At 30.4% G+C, this 17,017-nt stretch overlaps 1 protein-coding gene across 4 annotated transcripts in view; it reads left to right on the top strand.

Moving 5' to 3' along the window:
- Window positions 1-12,120, top strand: part of rdgC (retinal degeneration C) — a 119,087-nt gene extending 106,967 nt beyond the window's left edge. For all 4 annotated transcript variants that reach the window (XM_036358084.2, XM_036358082.2, XM_036358085.2 and 1 more), the window contains 6 exons: window positions 8,647-8,832; window positions 9,544-9,796; window positions 9,861-10,024; window positions 10,103-10,202; window positions 10,301-10,513; window positions 11,495-12,120. In XM_036358084.2, the coding sequence (XP_036213977.2) occupies window positions 8,647-8,832; window positions 9,544-9,796; window positions 9,861-10,024; window positions 10,103-10,202; window positions 10,301-10,513; window positions 11,495-11,622 (1,044 nt within the window). In that variant the 3' untranslated portion in view covers window positions 11,623-12,120. The remainder of the gene's footprint in view (window positions 1-8,646; window positions 8,833-9,543; window positions 9,797-9,860; window positions 10,025-10,102; window positions 10,203-10,300; window positions 10,514-11,494) is intronic.
- Window positions 12,121-17,017: the final 4,897 nt, after the last annotated feature.

The raw sequence follows: 17,017 nt of genomic DNA, 5'->3' as shown, positions 1-17,017 counted from the left end.
TAGAGTACTGTAGTTGGCAGAGACAGTAGTCATTCTTCATATTGTGGTATAATTCATAAGACCATACGTAAAATTTATGACCTTCAAAGTCAATTTTATGGATTATTATACTTCTTCATCGTCTCCATAGATTAAATATGGGTATATTATAACACTTCGGAGATCAAGGCGCGAACAAAATAGAGGTTAGTAATGAAGTTAATTTGGTTAATGATGAGATCATGCCTATGATTTGAAAAAGCATGGAGAAATTATATAAATAAAATTACGAGTTATTTCCGCTAACTTATGGAAATTTAAATTATCAGCTACTATTGAAAACTTTCAACAAAGCCGAGGTAAAATATTGCAATCAAACAATTTTATGCAAATCATTCTACACTCCCTAAATGACCGACATATCACACCTACCGCGTTTATGCACTTTTTAGCCACAAACTATGCCTCCAACAACAACACGCATGTCATTGGCACTGGCATGTTCTCATTTCTGCTTGCAGTGTCATGCAACAAAGCAGTAATCCAACAAGCCAACGTTTCACCGAACACAAAGCAAACCAAAGCAAAGCAAAAAAATATAAAAAAATTTGTTAAATGAAAGAAAAAGTAAAATGAAATAGAAAAAATCACTTGAAAATAAAATTGCATGCAAGTTCATACTGGCAGGAAGGATATGTGTGGCAGCAGGAAGTATCTATATACTTAAGCATATTATCCGCATGCCAGTACTTTAGCATGTTGCATGGTTAAAGAGTAGCAATTTTAGCTGCGACATTGCAACAACGGTGAAACGGAAAAGCGTTAGTGCGGCAAGCTGATGCACTCACAGCTGAGCAGTTGTAATATTGCGACGCTATTGCGTGCTTGCGGGCAACACATGCCACGCAAATGTGTCACTTTATTAACGCAAACTCCCAGTGTGTCATTTTATGTGCTAAGCAGATGAGTATGTGTAAATGTATTTTGCTTGACATGTAGAAGAGCAAATTAAATGCTGCAAGGATTTGCAACTGCTTTTGCTAGCTTCAGTAGTCAAAATTGTATCTAATTGGAATTCTTGTTGCTGTTGTTTCGTCGGTGTAAAATTTTTTGTGTACTAAAAGTATTAGGTTCGGCTAGGTTCTATGGCTGATCACCAAGATGAAAGCGGTTAAAAAATTTAAACTTTACAAAATGTTCAAAATACTCCATTCTAACAACCTGACATTTATGGCAATTATTTAGTTAGAGAATTTTAGAATGAAATCCTCAATAATCACATATATTCGTCCATTTCACTGTGTCCAGCCTGAACGAGACCTTGATTCCTATGCAACTCTCCACATCTAATGAACTTAAGCTAGATTGGATTCCGCTTTTCCATTTCGATGATTTCTTCTGAAACTTATTAATACTCAGCCTAAGAACTTCTTTTAGAAACTCGAATGTAAAAATCGTACTAAATGCGGTGTCTTAATCAGTATTGTCAAATATTTTTTAGTTTATGAGATATTGAACTGAAATTTTGCACAGGTTCTTTTCAAAAACAAAGCTGCCCACTTGTCGAAAGCACCGATATCATACCACTATCGGATGTAGCTAATATATTATACTAACTGCTCGACAATAATCTACTTTTTGTATGGAAAACTTTTTCATTTGACAATATACGAAATTCGGTATAATTATTACCCAAAGCAATAGAACAATCTTCGAATAAATTATTTAAATCAATTTTCTATAGCATGTAGCTGCCATAAAAACTGACCGATCCAAATCAAGTCCTTGTATGAAAAACTTTTTCATGTGCGAAGATATATTCACGAAATTTGGCATGAATTATAGTTCAAAGTAACACTAAGCTTTTTAAAAAGAGTTTAATCAACAAATAGTCAGCTTCGAATCAACACAGCAATCTACTATATCATGACGCTGAAAGTTTAACTTGCATAAACTCTGATTTTGCATGCAACACACATAAAACTTGATAATTAAATAAACGGACGTGCAGCTGATCCAAATATATTATACTAGAAAATACATACATATAAACTTGTAGATATATTTGCATATATACAATATATACATACTTTCTAATATCTATACTATATACCATATACTTCTATATATACATATATACCGTATATGCCGCAAATAGGTATTTATGTCAAAATTCCGTCAGCAAACTTAGTATTTTACCTAGAGATTTGTTTTTGCATAAACATTAAATTAAAATAAACAAAGATAGAACAACGCATACGAAGTTGCCAGCATGACACCGCAATGTACGTGCAACAATGTTATTGCTACATGCATGACGCACTACTTTCATGCCACATAGTTAGAATGCGTCTACGCTAACCTTTAGCGGCGCTATGCTCCAACCGGAGTTAAGGAAAATAATATATACTTGTATATAACCTTGAGCTGGTTCACAGGTCCTTTTATTCAGGAACCTGCAAATCGTGGCGAACCAACTCTACCTACACGAAATTTTTTCAATTCCCCTAAGTAACAGCAGTTTCCTTATTTGCTTTGCAACTTCGTGTAACTGCACACACGTACGCTAGATATTGCCACCGAAATGCAACGTTATGTTGTGCAAATTTGTGTCAGTATTAGTGCCGTTGGGTATATTTAACTACCACTTTGACTGCTACAAATACGACATAACTAAGCATGTGCTCAGTTACAACAGTCTCAAGTACACACTCAAGCAGTTTTTTGTATGCATATACTTGTAAGTAGTTGTTATTTTTGTTGCTGTTATTACTATTGTTTTTGTTATAACAATTTTACTAAATGTGTGGTGAATAGTTGGCAGCATTGTCATAAAATGTAAATTTTTGTGCTTGCAACAACACTGTAAATGTGCCGAAAATGTACATTTCCTGAAAGAAAATAATAGCAACAAAGCTGCATGTATTTTTTAACACAAATTCGGTAGTTCGGTAAAAGGTTGTGGAGCGTGAAAAATTTAGAATTGGTATACCTAAACTACCTGTTTTTTAGAGCTATTACAACCAAAAACCAGCTGGATGAAATAAAAATAAACTGATTTGAAAGAAAAATATTTTATACCATCAGAAATTAGAGATTTCAATGAAGAAAAGGCCTATCAACTTTTTTAAGAAGACGTGAAAATTAGACTCCTTTTTCGGTATTACATCAAAATAAAGTGTAATTTTTATTATTTTGCACCAAAAAAATGATAGTCTGTTTGTGATATAAAAAGGTTAGTTTCCTCTAAATATCTAGAAGAAAACAATTTTTTGTTATAAAAATGAAGAACCAAAAACTTAGTTATTTGAACTTTTCATATAAATTTTGAGGTCATGTGAATATGGTGTAAAAAGAGGAGAAGTTGTAGATATTTTATTTTAACCAAATTTGGTATGTAGGGTTATCCAATGAATCCTAGCATTGTGAAAAAGTTCCCTCTGATTCTTTCTATTTGAGTCATACAAATCAAACACCAATAAATATGTCGTGATAAAACTTTGCACAAGTAATCCCCTTAAAGGTATTTAATCTTATGACCGAAAGTTTTCGAAATCTGGTGGTAACTTTTAGAGAACCCAAACATCAAATGTCTGGACTCCAGTGCAGGTTTAGTATATAGTATAGCCCAGCTCTAAACTTTGTGTTGTCTAAGAAATGTTTACGGTTGTTTTCTGTAGAGCATGACGAGAAGGCACGCAAATATTTTGGCTTCCACTTTCAGTACTTTCTGTTACAATTTATTCTATATTTTGATAAGTCTTTCGTGACTCTAATGAAAAGTAGACATAGATATAGCAGAAATACTCTGAAGCTAGAACTTTATTTTTGTACGCATTGTTTTCGAAATCATGAGCATTGTCTTTGCAATTTTAGTTGCTGGGCTTTGATGTGTATGCTTGTGCTTTTCAGTTACGAAAAGTCTACTCAAAGGAGTTCTGAATTTATCGTCATAAGTTAAAAGATTTTTTTGCAAAATTCTCTATTCGAATGTGTCCATTTTTCAACTTTGAGTGCCTTCATTTTTCTACCAAGATTTTTCCAAAACAGTAAGTTTAAACCAGCGAGTCCAGTCATGACATCAAGAATAAAAATGTATGTACTCGTATATATACAATACGTATATTTACTCTTACTGCACTTTTCAAATCTTAAATTTTTCGTATTATATGACTTATGACTCATTGTTCTTATGTCTTTCATACAAATATTTTCTGTAGAATTAATACCATTTCCTTATTTACTCCTCACTAAACGCCATCTGACCAAATTTATAACTTTTTCAATACAATTACAATTAATGCTTCCGAAAAGATTTTTACGCTCGACATTCTTTAAAAAAAAAATATTACGACTTTGTGACTCAAATAAAGTATACACTTAGGCGCATTAACCCAGTTTAGCACATTTCGCTGAAAACAGTGTAGAAAACAGAAAAGCGAACAATTAGCGCGAAATCTAAACAAAACCATGATATAATTACAGCTTTTTAAAGCGGAGTAATAATAAAAAAACCAGTTGTGCACACAAATTAGTAAGCAAACATAGCCAAGACAAAAACACTTAAAGGCAAAGTGAGAATTCTTTACATGCAAAATTGCTGGTTAAGAACAAACAATGTTTGGTTGTGTGTACATGAGCATTAAAAGTCAATTCCTAAGAAACACTTTCAGCACAATATCTTTTTAATGAATTGCAGTGGCGTCTTTTGGGTGTTGTGGCGCCGTCAAAGTAATGAATGAGCGCAAATTAAGAAACAAGTGTCACGATAAATGACTGAAAAATATATACCCATGTTAAGTGTTTGTTTTTAGATGTGGGAAAGAGGTTTTTTTTACAAATGTTTCTATCTGATTATTAGTTGATGTAAAATTATTAACAACAAAGCATCAAATTATGAATGGAATTAAGAAAACATAGAAGTAGAAAACAGCTATAATATCTTTTAGGGCATTTCTTACAGCATAAAAGTTTATAAAAAATCTTTAACTTGATTTTCATTGGTCGGTTTGTATGGCCGCTATATGCTGTAGTAGTTCGATCTGAACTATTTCTTCGGTGATTGTATCGTTGCTGTAGAGAATGATTCATGCCGAATTTTTTGAAGATATCTTGTGAAATAAATAAGTTGTTCATACAAGGAGTTGGTTTTGAATGTTCAGTTATATGGCAGTTTTGTGCTATAGTAGTCCGATATCGACTTTTCCGACAAATAGGCAGCCTCTTAGTGAGAAAAGCACATGTGCAAAATATCAGATCGATATCTCAAAAAGTAAGGGACTAGTTCGGGTATATACATGTATCCCTGGCAAACTCCCTTCAGGGTATAAAAATCATATTTTTAGTTGCAGAGTAATCTCATTTAAATTAAGTAGGATGTTTTTACAGAATTTTAAATTAATTTATAATTATAAAGTTCTAATCAACCTTTTGGCGGGAGTAGGGTTTATTGGTGTAAAACAAGGCTAATTTTTATGATTTCTTTCTGATGAAACAGTTAAAATTTTCTTTAAATGGTAAATGCAGAAATATTTAAAAATGCGGCAATGGCAATAATTCCTCCTTCTTAACTCGGTGCTGGATGTTGTTTTGCTTTAATCGTTTTAAAATTTTGACACAATCTTTTTGAGATAATATTTCATTTAAGACAAAGGAAACCGAAAAATATTCAAAACGTTACTCTTCGCTTAAGCTCTCGGTTAAACTTTTCTCAGAAAATTTGTATATGTTTCGTCATGAATATTTTTGAATAGTTGAATAGGTAATCTGTGTTCCAAAATTATGAACACTTAAAATACTCCAAAAAATTAAACTGACTTTGATAAATTATCCTACAGCCTTCAAGATCTGGGGTTTTACATTATAACCTATACATAAATCATTTATATTTCAAATCATTTTTTATAAACACATTATTCCACAGTCCCATCTGCTCCTTATACCGCTAAGAAATTAAAAAAGACTTCAAAGCATTCTCCACCAATTGTATTAAACATTTTATTTATTTGCTCATACTAACAAAGGATTTTTATTGCTGTGTAACTGACACGCACGCACTTTTAGCACAGCCAACAGGCAAACGTGTGCCTTTGAAACATTGCGTAGTCTACAGTATGTTATGCGCATAAAAGTCGTGTATATGAAAAATATTGCACATACTCAAAGCAAAATATTTTTGCTCCGACTGATTTATAAGCTCGTTTCGCATAGTAAGTCATACATAGCACGTTTATATATTGCCCGCATTTTGAAGTTAGCTCCAACCACATGTTTTGGTTGTATGCGCCCCGAAGTATGAGCAACTTTTATGCTGGCATTGCGTGTTTTATTTTCTGCTGCAAAATATGTGACAAAATGGTATGTGGGGTGATAAAAACACCTGAAATGTGTTTCAAAAGTCAAATTGTGCTGTTAAGCAAAACACCTGTGCAATTTTTTTACGCTAATTTTTATTTTTTTTTTTGTAACTTTTTTTACTGCCTTACCACACAAATGCTAGAGCTACTATTTATAGTTAAATTTTAGAATTTTTGTGTACCCGGTTATAAGTTTAAAATCTTGTCATTTGAAGTAAAAGCGCAACTAAGCGTTCTTTAGTGCTTTATTTTATCAAGTATTTCCCATGTTAGAGTTACCACTGCGTATGAGTAACCCGGATTGCATTAAATTTTTATTATGTCTTAAACACGTTATATTTAGTTTGTAACACCCAGCAGGAAACGTCTGAGAGCTTATAAAGTGTATATACAAATATTAGGCGTGACGAGTCATGATCACCTATATGTATGTCTGTCTGTATATACGCGAACTAGTTTCTTATTTTTTGCGATATCGATCTAAAATTTTGCGCACAATCTTTTCTCTTCAAACAGCTGCTCATTTGTCGAAACCGCTGATATCCAATTACTATAGCATATAGCTGCCTTACAAACTGAATGATCGGAATCAAGTGCTTGTATGGCAAACTTTTTTCTTTGTCAAGATATCTTCACGAAATTTGGCACAGATTATTGTATGAGAAATTGCTACAATTTCCAAACATATTTTTCAGATCGGATCATTATAGGATATAGCTGTCATAAAAAAAATCAAGATAAGGATATTTTTATAGCCTTTGATGCTTATTAAAATAAATTAACATTATATTAAATATTTGTCATCACCCTCATTTTTTTTGCAAAAAATATTCAAATATAGTTGAGATCTAATTTTGGTATAAAGATAAAATCCAAAATTTACTGAAGTATTATTAGAAAAATCTTAGTATCGTATAGTCGAAAACTGCCGCTAAAATGTTTTTGTTGTCACTTTTAATGTAACACCTTTGACATTCTCAAATTAATATTAATAATTGTGAATTCAATCAGAACAATAAGAAGTAAATTTACCGTTTTGCACATTTTTATTACAAAACCGAGTACTTGCTTCCCACAACTAAAAATGCAATACTTGCTTTCGATTCATCATTAATCTCGATTAGCTTTAATTGCGTAATGCCATTTAATGTGTGCTGAAAGGCCATTGCCAGCGATTTGTTTCGCATTTCCTTTACGCAGCGAATTGTGTAATCGACCTTGATTATTTGGCAGGCTGGCTTACTGAGTCAGTGGCCTACAGACTTTAACTAACTAGCCGCTGCAATTGTTGTTTGGTACCCTTTTTTCTTTCATACAAATGTGTGCCACTCTTTCCACTTGTAGTTTACTTCTATTTGTCTACGGTTTCACACCAACATAGATTCAAAGACGGGAAAACATTTAACCAATTTATCACAATCATTTATCAATGTAATCATCGCTTAAGTAACCTATGATTTAATGTGAATCGATTCTGTGTGCTTTTAAATTTGATCAACGATGTATTTTGAAGCTCTTAAGCGTTGAATTGTACCTGACTAGCATAATTTCTGAAAATCCCATTGCGCCATTGTATTGCCTAAAAATTTATTTTCTAAAAATTAAACAAAAAAAAAAGTATAATAATAACTATATTTAGAACTTTTACTCATAATTCCATTATATATTTGGAATGTATCACATAACAATATTCAGAACACTTCCACTTAAGCGTTTCCTATGCTCGAAAATATATAAGTAATTAGTAAGACTATCAGTTATGCTAACCGAAATATTAATAAGTATTTAACCGAAATATTAATTAGTATTTATTATACAGCAATATCCGCGCCTAAATGTAGGCAATATTTTGACTAAGTATATAAAACCTTGTCTACATTTAGGAGTCCTTAAACGTTTGTTAAAAAAATTAGTGAGTAATAAACGGTAATTGAAGAAATATGAATAATTTTGAATATAAAATTTAATGGCATACAAAATTTTAAATATAAGTATGTTTTGATGACGTAAATTTGTATATACTAGTTTTAGCTATATCTCAGCTAGTTTTGGCTATAGCTCAGAGAATTGTAGGAAAAAACAATAGGCTTACGCATAAGCCTATTCTATATATTATGGGATGGAATGAAAACTAAAATGAATAGGTATTAAAAAATAAAACCCTGAAACCAATTCAAGACTGACAGCATAAAAAATATAACAATTATAATAACAAAATTTTTTTTATGAAAAAGAAAATGGCATAATGAACTCAAGAAAAAACTATTAAGCACCGACATGCAATAATATAAATACATTTTGCTTTTTCCAGATCTTCGACATTATGTGGAGCGACCCTCAAATCACCGATGGCTGTAAGCCGAATGCATTACGTGGCGCTGGCACTTATTTCGGTCCCGATGTAACCAAACAATTCCTAACAAAATACAAATTAAAATTCCTTGTGCGATCACACGAATGTAAACCGGATGGTCATGAGTTCACACATAATAAACAGGTAAAAAAAAATATTTTGCTTAATTGAAATAAAAGAAAAAAAATATAAAAATACTTTATGAAAGAGATTTTATAGGAATATTAAGGTTTTCAACTATTCCTTAGCCTCAGCGGCATAAAATGCTTTATGGTCCGCTTGGAAATTATTATTTCAGAACTTTAAACTTTCAAGTTATTACCTTAATCCTAAAGTGACGCTTAAACGGTTGTTAAGTATAAGTATACAATCCAGTGCGCTTTAAATTAATCTTTTCAGTGATTGTATAGAACAAAATTGTGGGGTAATAATAGTAATTTAAAATAACATTAAAAATTTTTTTTTTTAATATATAAAATATATTAAATTTTTTTGAAGCTTTTGACCGATAAAATATTAATTTTCTGTAGATTAGAGGTTGGAAGAAAGGTCAAAGCAAGATATGAAGCTTATAGAAGAATAGTTTTCAAAAAGTTCTCATATCTCCCGTATGATTTTAACATGAAAAGCAAACTGTTTATTTTCATAACCATTTTTATGTATGGCTTTGACAAACTTTTTACCAAAGCGCCAAAATATACACCACGTTTTCTGCTTAATAATTATAATCTTAAAATGGTCAGTAACACTATTATATATGGCCATTGTTAGATATAAAAATTACATAAGTGTCTAAAATCAATACAAATATTTTTTAAAGTTAAAAATTTATTTTTTTATTATTCAAAATATTAGGTGATCACAATATTTTCGGCATCCAATTACTATGCCGTTGGCTCAAACAAGGGTGCCTACCTTAAGTTCGGCCCTCAATTGGACACACAATTTGTGCAATATATCTCAGCGGCATCGAAGACATCAAGACTATCATTCCAACAACGTATAAGCATTGTCGAGAGCTCGGCGTTACGTGAACTGGGTGCGCGTTTACGTGACCGACGTGAAATGCTCGAAGAGGAGTTTTCGAAATTGGATCCAAAACACACTGGTAAACAAAAAGTGCTGCAATAAAAAAACAAAATCGATTACAATATACTATAAATACTTTTCAGGCGGCGTAACAGTCGCACAGTGGTCAGACACAATGGAGCGTGTGATGCAGATGTCTCTGCCATGGCGTTTGATGCGCGACAGATTAGCACCGCCATTTTCTCCCGACGAACCAAATATAGTTAACTATCTGCTGACCTTGGAGTTGCTGGAAACAGATGTTATAGTAAGTGTAGATAGTTGAAAAATTTTTAAAAAGTTCTATATTATATTAAAAAAAAAAAAAAAAAATTACCATTTTCAGATAGAGGAAGCAGAGGCTTCTACAAGTGTCACCGATGCGCTGTACAAAAATAAAAGCAGCCTGGAAGCAATATTTCACATACTGGATAAAGATCATTCGGGTGTGTATACAAAAAGACTAAAAAAAAACTAAATTTTACTTAGAAGAGAAAATTAAATTTCACTTACATTTTTTTCGTGCTTTCTCTAATATGCCTAGGTCAAATATCATTGGATGAATTTGGTGATGCCGTGGATTTGCTACGGAAATATATGCCATCGGCTGGTTCGAAAAGAGAACTAATGAATATGTGTCAAATGATGGACATAAATAAAGACGGTTTTGTGGATCTCAACGAGTTTTTAGAGGCATTCCGTCTCTGCGATCAAGCCCGCAAAGCTCCACAACCCACAAAATCCAAAGTGTCACGACGTAAGTCAAGTCTGTTTATTTGATATTTCGAAAAGTTAACTTTATTTATAGAAACTAAAATTATTAGTTATTACTTTTTTTTTGGCTAAAATTTCGTAGTAAATAGTCAGGAGTTCGTTAAATCAATATTTGTATAACCAAAAGCGGAAGATTTTCTTCATATTCTAAATATTTCGTGCAGTGTTTTAAATTACGTATGGGTTTTAAGAAAATTGTTGAAAAGTATATCGTTGATTTTCTACTCATCATTTACGCTTGAGCTTTAAAAGCACTCAGTTTAATGAATCTCTTAGTACAGAGTCATATGATTATTCTAGCTAACTGCGAGGAATTTGTAAATCAGTGAGCTCTTACTTAAACCTGATACTTGCCTATGCGGAAAAAGTCACTATATATACGCTAATATCAAGTGTGTGCGAGGATACATTAAACGAAACTTAAAAGAAAACCTGGAGAGTGTGTCCAATGCATACCAAAGCTATGGCAGAGAGCGCTTTTTCTACTCGCTCCTCAACCGCGAATGTGAAGCGACTCTCATATTATATTTCAAAGCTTGCACAATTATTTTGGAGCATACGTTTTCTTACCACAATAAAAAACAACTGGACCGCCGACTCTCTATATTTATAGTGGTGTTATTTTACCAAAGATACGAAAGGTTTTATGCCTCTTCTTTTTTGGAACAATAATGTATGAGCTCATTTGAATATTATACAAAATTAAATTATATTATAAATACTTGCCAAATTTTTTAGTTCATTTATAATAGTTGATTTGCCTAAACTTTGAAAACGGAAAATCGAACGAACAACCGGTATAAATTATTTAGGTTAGCGTTATTAAATTCCTATGGCATTACCGTCATGCTCTCTTTTTTGTGCTCTCAAATTGCTCTCAGATTTTTTTTTCAAAACCATACATTTCTCTCCAAACTGTTCTCAAATTTTTATTGACGTTATATATCTCTTTCTCTATTTGCAGCTTCGGATTCATTGCGCGTTGCTGAACTCGCCGAACAACTTTCTTTACAGAAATTCAACGATGTCGAAAGTGATATCGATCCGCGAGATCACGTGTCAGTGATACTGAACGAAAAACCCAAAATATAAATACAGTGTGAGTGACACACATACACATTACTATATTTGAGTACTCAAAAGTGTAGATTCTAAGCGTAGAGGAACGAACAACCATAAAAGTTGTAGACACTTAAAAATAACAAATAAATTAAAAGTATAATTTGTATATAATCGAAAAAACTATTACGAATTAATTAATTATTAATTTTATTTAATATGAAATGTTAATACCTAAGCTATTTCTATTTGTATAAATAATTTTTTTAAGCACCAACCAATTTATTTCTCACACATACACATATTTACGTTGCGTAAATTGCGTAAATAAGGCGCGATATATTTATGCATTAATACCGTTATATAATATTATATAGATTTACTTAGCTTACTTATACTTACCTATCTTCAACGAATGTTTTCCGCTTCACGAACTAAATTCTTACTCCGTCCAAACAACACTAACTATTTCTAAGTGTTTTCAATAATTTATTTGCTTGAAAATAAAATAATTAAATTATATAAGATAAATATATTGTATGGATTCATAACTTTTAAAAAGTAGCTTTTTGAATATTTGAAAAAAAATTAATTTTAATTTTTGTGTTTCTAAAACAACATTTAGATACTTATTTATTATATAGTGGAATATTGGAAATATTAATTTGTAGTAATATTTATATTAAATTAATATAAATTTGATAATGGTAATTTTTAGACTAAAAACATTCAAATAATTTATGATAAAAAAATACTAAAAATTTTAACCCATGACCAACTTAATTAGTATCATCGAAAATATAATATAATATAAAAAAACCATCAAAATAATACATAAGAATATAACAAAATAAAAAAAAAGAAACAATTAAAGCGCAACTCTCAATTACAATTTCTAAATGCCTTTATTTAATGAGATCTTAACTATACGAAGTCCTAAATTTTAATTCTGTACTAATATTTTAGATCGCTAGATGAAAAAAAAAGTATTTACATATGCGAAAAATATAAATAGATAGGTGAAAATTTGTTAGCAAATGCATGCTGAGTTATTCAAACATAATTTGCAAAATTTTTAGTTAGTATTTAATTCTAAAGTTCCTGTGCATATTTCTAGTCCCTAAAATTAATTACAATACTTATTAAGTTATTTTTACAAGAACAAGTAAAAATTAACTATTCTTCCTAAAAAAAATATAGTTTAATTTTAAGCCTCCACGAGCGTTGTCCTTTATATCTCGAGATTAGCGAACAAAAACAAATAATAATTATCGAAAATCACTTAAATGTTTTTCAAAATATTCTCCATTCAGATCTATACACTTTTGCCTGTGTTAAAATCAATTGTTGTAGCATTTTTGTCACTCTGATTGAGGTATCTCTAAAACATGCGTTCTGAATGCATCAACCGCCTCTTCAGGTGTCGAAAAACATTGACCTCTTTGTTTATTTTTTATGTACGGGAATAAAAAAAAGTAACTCGTTGCCAAGTCAGGACTATATGGTAGATGAAACATCAAATCGATGTTTTAAGTGTTCAAAAATGCAGTTGTTTCAGTCGTTGTGCGCAAGCTCGCATTGTCGTGGTGTAGAATGATCCGTCTTCGGCGGTTGGTTTTCCTGTTGTTATGAAAGACAACTGGCAAACACATGGTATAGTTGTGTAGTTGTGTAGCACTCAGAATTTACTGTTCTGCGTTGTTCTAGTGGCATAGCAGGCAACCATTTGCTTGGAAGTGCTTCGTGCGCGAACAACTTTTGCTCAATTCGGCTCAACTGCAAACACCCATACAGTCGAGTGCTGTTTACTTTCGTATTCATACGCATAAAACCACCATTCGTCAAACTCGAAAAGCTTGACATTAATAGATTATTATATAAAATTATTAAAAATCATAAATTCAATAAAAATATTTTTTTTTAATTTGCTTGAACGATACTAATTTACATAGCTTCAAAAATATATATTTTTTTATTAAAACTCTCAATAATAATTATTTTCAATTTTTCTTTTAAAACAATAATTTTAAATATACTTGAATCAATTTTTTTATCTTTTATTTTAATTAAATTTTACAAAACAAAATAGTTATTGCAATATAAAATCTACCAAAGTAAAATAATAAAACCAAACTCGAAAAGCTTTAAACTAAATAAAACACTAACTAAAAAATAAATAAAAATTTATTTCAAAAATATATAAATGGTTTTCGATTCTACTAACTTTGCATAGCTTTAAGTATAACTATGTACATGTGTACATATAAATACATGAAATTGCATAAAAATTATATGATATATAAAATATATATTATTAAGTTGTAAAAAAAAGTACTTTTATAAAAATTTTGCGGTTATAATATAACCCTTTTGTATGTATGTATTTTCGGCACCCTTTTTTGATTAGCTAACATAAAATATTGGTCTTCGTAATATAAACAATTTTTAACGGCAAATAATTAATAATCAAAGAATTTAAGCATTTAAGCTACTGCACATTTTTATATACAAAATTTAGTGAATGAAATAGAGAAAAATATAAATATTTCTTAGCAATGCAGAATTGCACTAGGCTAAGGTACTATTGAACGTAACTAAATATAAATGGCATAAAAATAAATTAATAAAATGAGGCTTGGATTAGCGAAGCGTGTGGTTAGGCTAGAAATTTGTGAGTAGCTTGAAATGGTAAGAAGGCTTTAATAGCGTAATACGCCACTACAGGTGGTGCAGTAGGGGTCAGCGAAAGCTAAATACGAAATTAAATAGATTGCATAACGGAAAAAATCAAACAAAAAAAGTTTCGGTGAATAGAAAAAAAAATAATTATAGAAAGTGTATGGAAAAAAAAATAAAAATTATTACGATAAATAAAACTTAATACAAATATATAATTTATTAAATAAATATAATTTGTCAAAAAACTAAATAAAAAAATTAAATATTATTAAAAATATATAATTTATTAAAAAAATATAATTTATCAAAAAACCAAATAAAAAAATTAAATATTATTAGAAAATAAAAATTATGAAAAAAAAATTAAATTGCATTAAAAATTATTAAAAATTAAAAATGATAAAATATAATAATATATTTGATAGAATAATTATTAAATGTGTATGGAAAAAATTACAAAAGAATAAAATGTTAAAAAAAAATTTAAAAAAGAAAATATATTTAGTAATTAATAACTTTATTAAAATCTTTATATGTTTGCTTTAAAAATGCGTTAAAGATTTTCGTGAATATTATTTAAAGCAATCACAAAAAAAAAAAACTTTGCCATCAAATAATTTTTAAATAATACAGCGTTAATTAAGCTGTATGCACATTATTATAAAAGAAACTTAAATGCATATAAAAACATATAAAAATATATTTAAATATACAGAACAGGAAATAACATTCCCAAAGTTATGTTAAAAAAATAATAATAGTTTAAAATTTTTTGTGAATACCTAAAAGCCTCTATGAAAATCAATCAAATAAATTTATTAGTAAGTATTTATATGTCATTTAGCAAATTAAAACTATTTAGCAAAGCTATTTGTTTACAAATAAAGTAAATAAATGTTAGTTAAATCAATTATATTAAAAAAAAAACTATCTAGATGTGCATTTTGTATTCGCGCGTTCTCTATTTATATAAAGATTAAACAAACCACTAAAAACAACAAAAGACGAATGTCAGTTTTGTAATATCATATTATGTACCATAAAGCTGCATAAAATATATTTTCTAGCCAAATATATAAAAATATGTATTTATATATTAAAAAAAACTTTTCCAACCAAAAATATATGAATACTTTTAAAACACCATAAAATATTTACTAAACACTTTGTAAAAACACTTTCCTCAAAACTCTCACCGCCTCAAAACCTCCAATAAAACACCACTTCCTGATGTAATATATATTAAAGCATAAGATTTGAGCTATTAAAAAATCATCAAAAAATAGAAACCATTAAATAAAATAAAATGTTAAAGAAATTTAATTAAAAACATTGTAATCAAAGTGTTTCATTTAATTTTTTAGCGGAAAATCAATTTATTCTAAAAATGTTCTATAGCATTTAACGAAGAAATAATAATGTTTTGTACTGCTCATATTTCGTGACACTACTGCAGTGTGCGACACACTTCCTAACCACAAACGGCGCTAATGAAACCTCACGTAAGTAACAGGCGCGCAGCAAGCAGACGAAGGCGACTGCCCAATTGTCATTTTCCTACCTCTTAGCATATTCATGCTTATGTTCCACAACACAATAACAAATATCAAGACAGCTGCATTTCATTGTGACAAAACCACAGTATGCATTTGCTTTAAATATATTCGTGCTGTTTCTGAACTCCTATCACATTTCGCTAGTCAGCAACCGCACTGCATTTCGGAATTTTTTAATTCCCCAAATATCGTTAGAGCATACAAGTAAAATAAAAAAAAAATTCTGTCAACTCTAAGCCAAATTCTGCTAAAATATCAGGCGCTCAGTAAGCAGCTGAGAGCAACCGTGCAAAAGTCAGCAAACGTCATTCCTCTCTCTTTTCTCATGTTGCCACATACTTAACTACGTTCCAGTAGCACATATCAATCAACCAATCACAGCTACATTCCATTCTAATAAAAAGGCACAGAATATACTTTTCGCAAAGGTCCGCTTGCTGTCTCTGTTTGCCTAGTAGAATTGCTCAAACCAAACGTCATTGATGTACTCAAAACAAAAAAATATACGCTCCCGAAGTACTAGGCACGCAGCGAGCAAGCAGATGTGAACATGCGAAAGTAATTTTGGTTTTTGTTACTTCACTTATGCTTTCACACCTAACAAGCTACATATATTCAACAACACACTAATCCATCCATCCATCAACCAATCAAAACTGCATCTGATGTGCCAAAAATGCAGTCAGGTACCATTTTTGGTTGGTGCCTGCTTGCTGCTTCTGAACTCCTAGTTATTCCAACAAAGTTTTTCTCAAAATTATCACCATCTCGCAAGTAACAAACAACAACAGAATGACATACTTGATGACAGACAGATGAAATTTCATATTGTATAATATTACTGACTAAATATTAGGTGCTCAGAATTCATAGAACAACCCATACGTATCAAAAATATACATTAGTTTACCATACATATCCTTCGCAACAAATCTTAAATTGCATTACGGAATAATGGTAATTTACCTGGAGCACAGAAAGCATATGAAAAAGTAAAGCAGAAAATGTAAGAAGAGCGCTTTGATCATGCTTATTTACATCCACCAATCTGCATGCGTCGTGTGGATGGGTATTCTGTAACAGAACTTTTCGCATACCGAAGTGTCAGAGTTACCGCGTAATCAATAATAATTAAATTGTTTTTCTTTATTGTGTAGTTATATATAATATTATATACAATATATAAATATTTT

This window comes from Bactrocera oleae, chromosome 6 (assembly GCF_042242935.1).
Source record: "Bactrocera oleae isolate idBacOlea1 chromosome 6, idBacOlea1, whole genome shotgun sequence".
NCBI lineage: Eukaryota > Metazoa > Arthropoda > Insecta > Diptera > Tephritidae > Bactrocera > Bactrocera oleae.
This window is presented reverse-complemented; position numbering and strand designations above follow the sequence as displayed.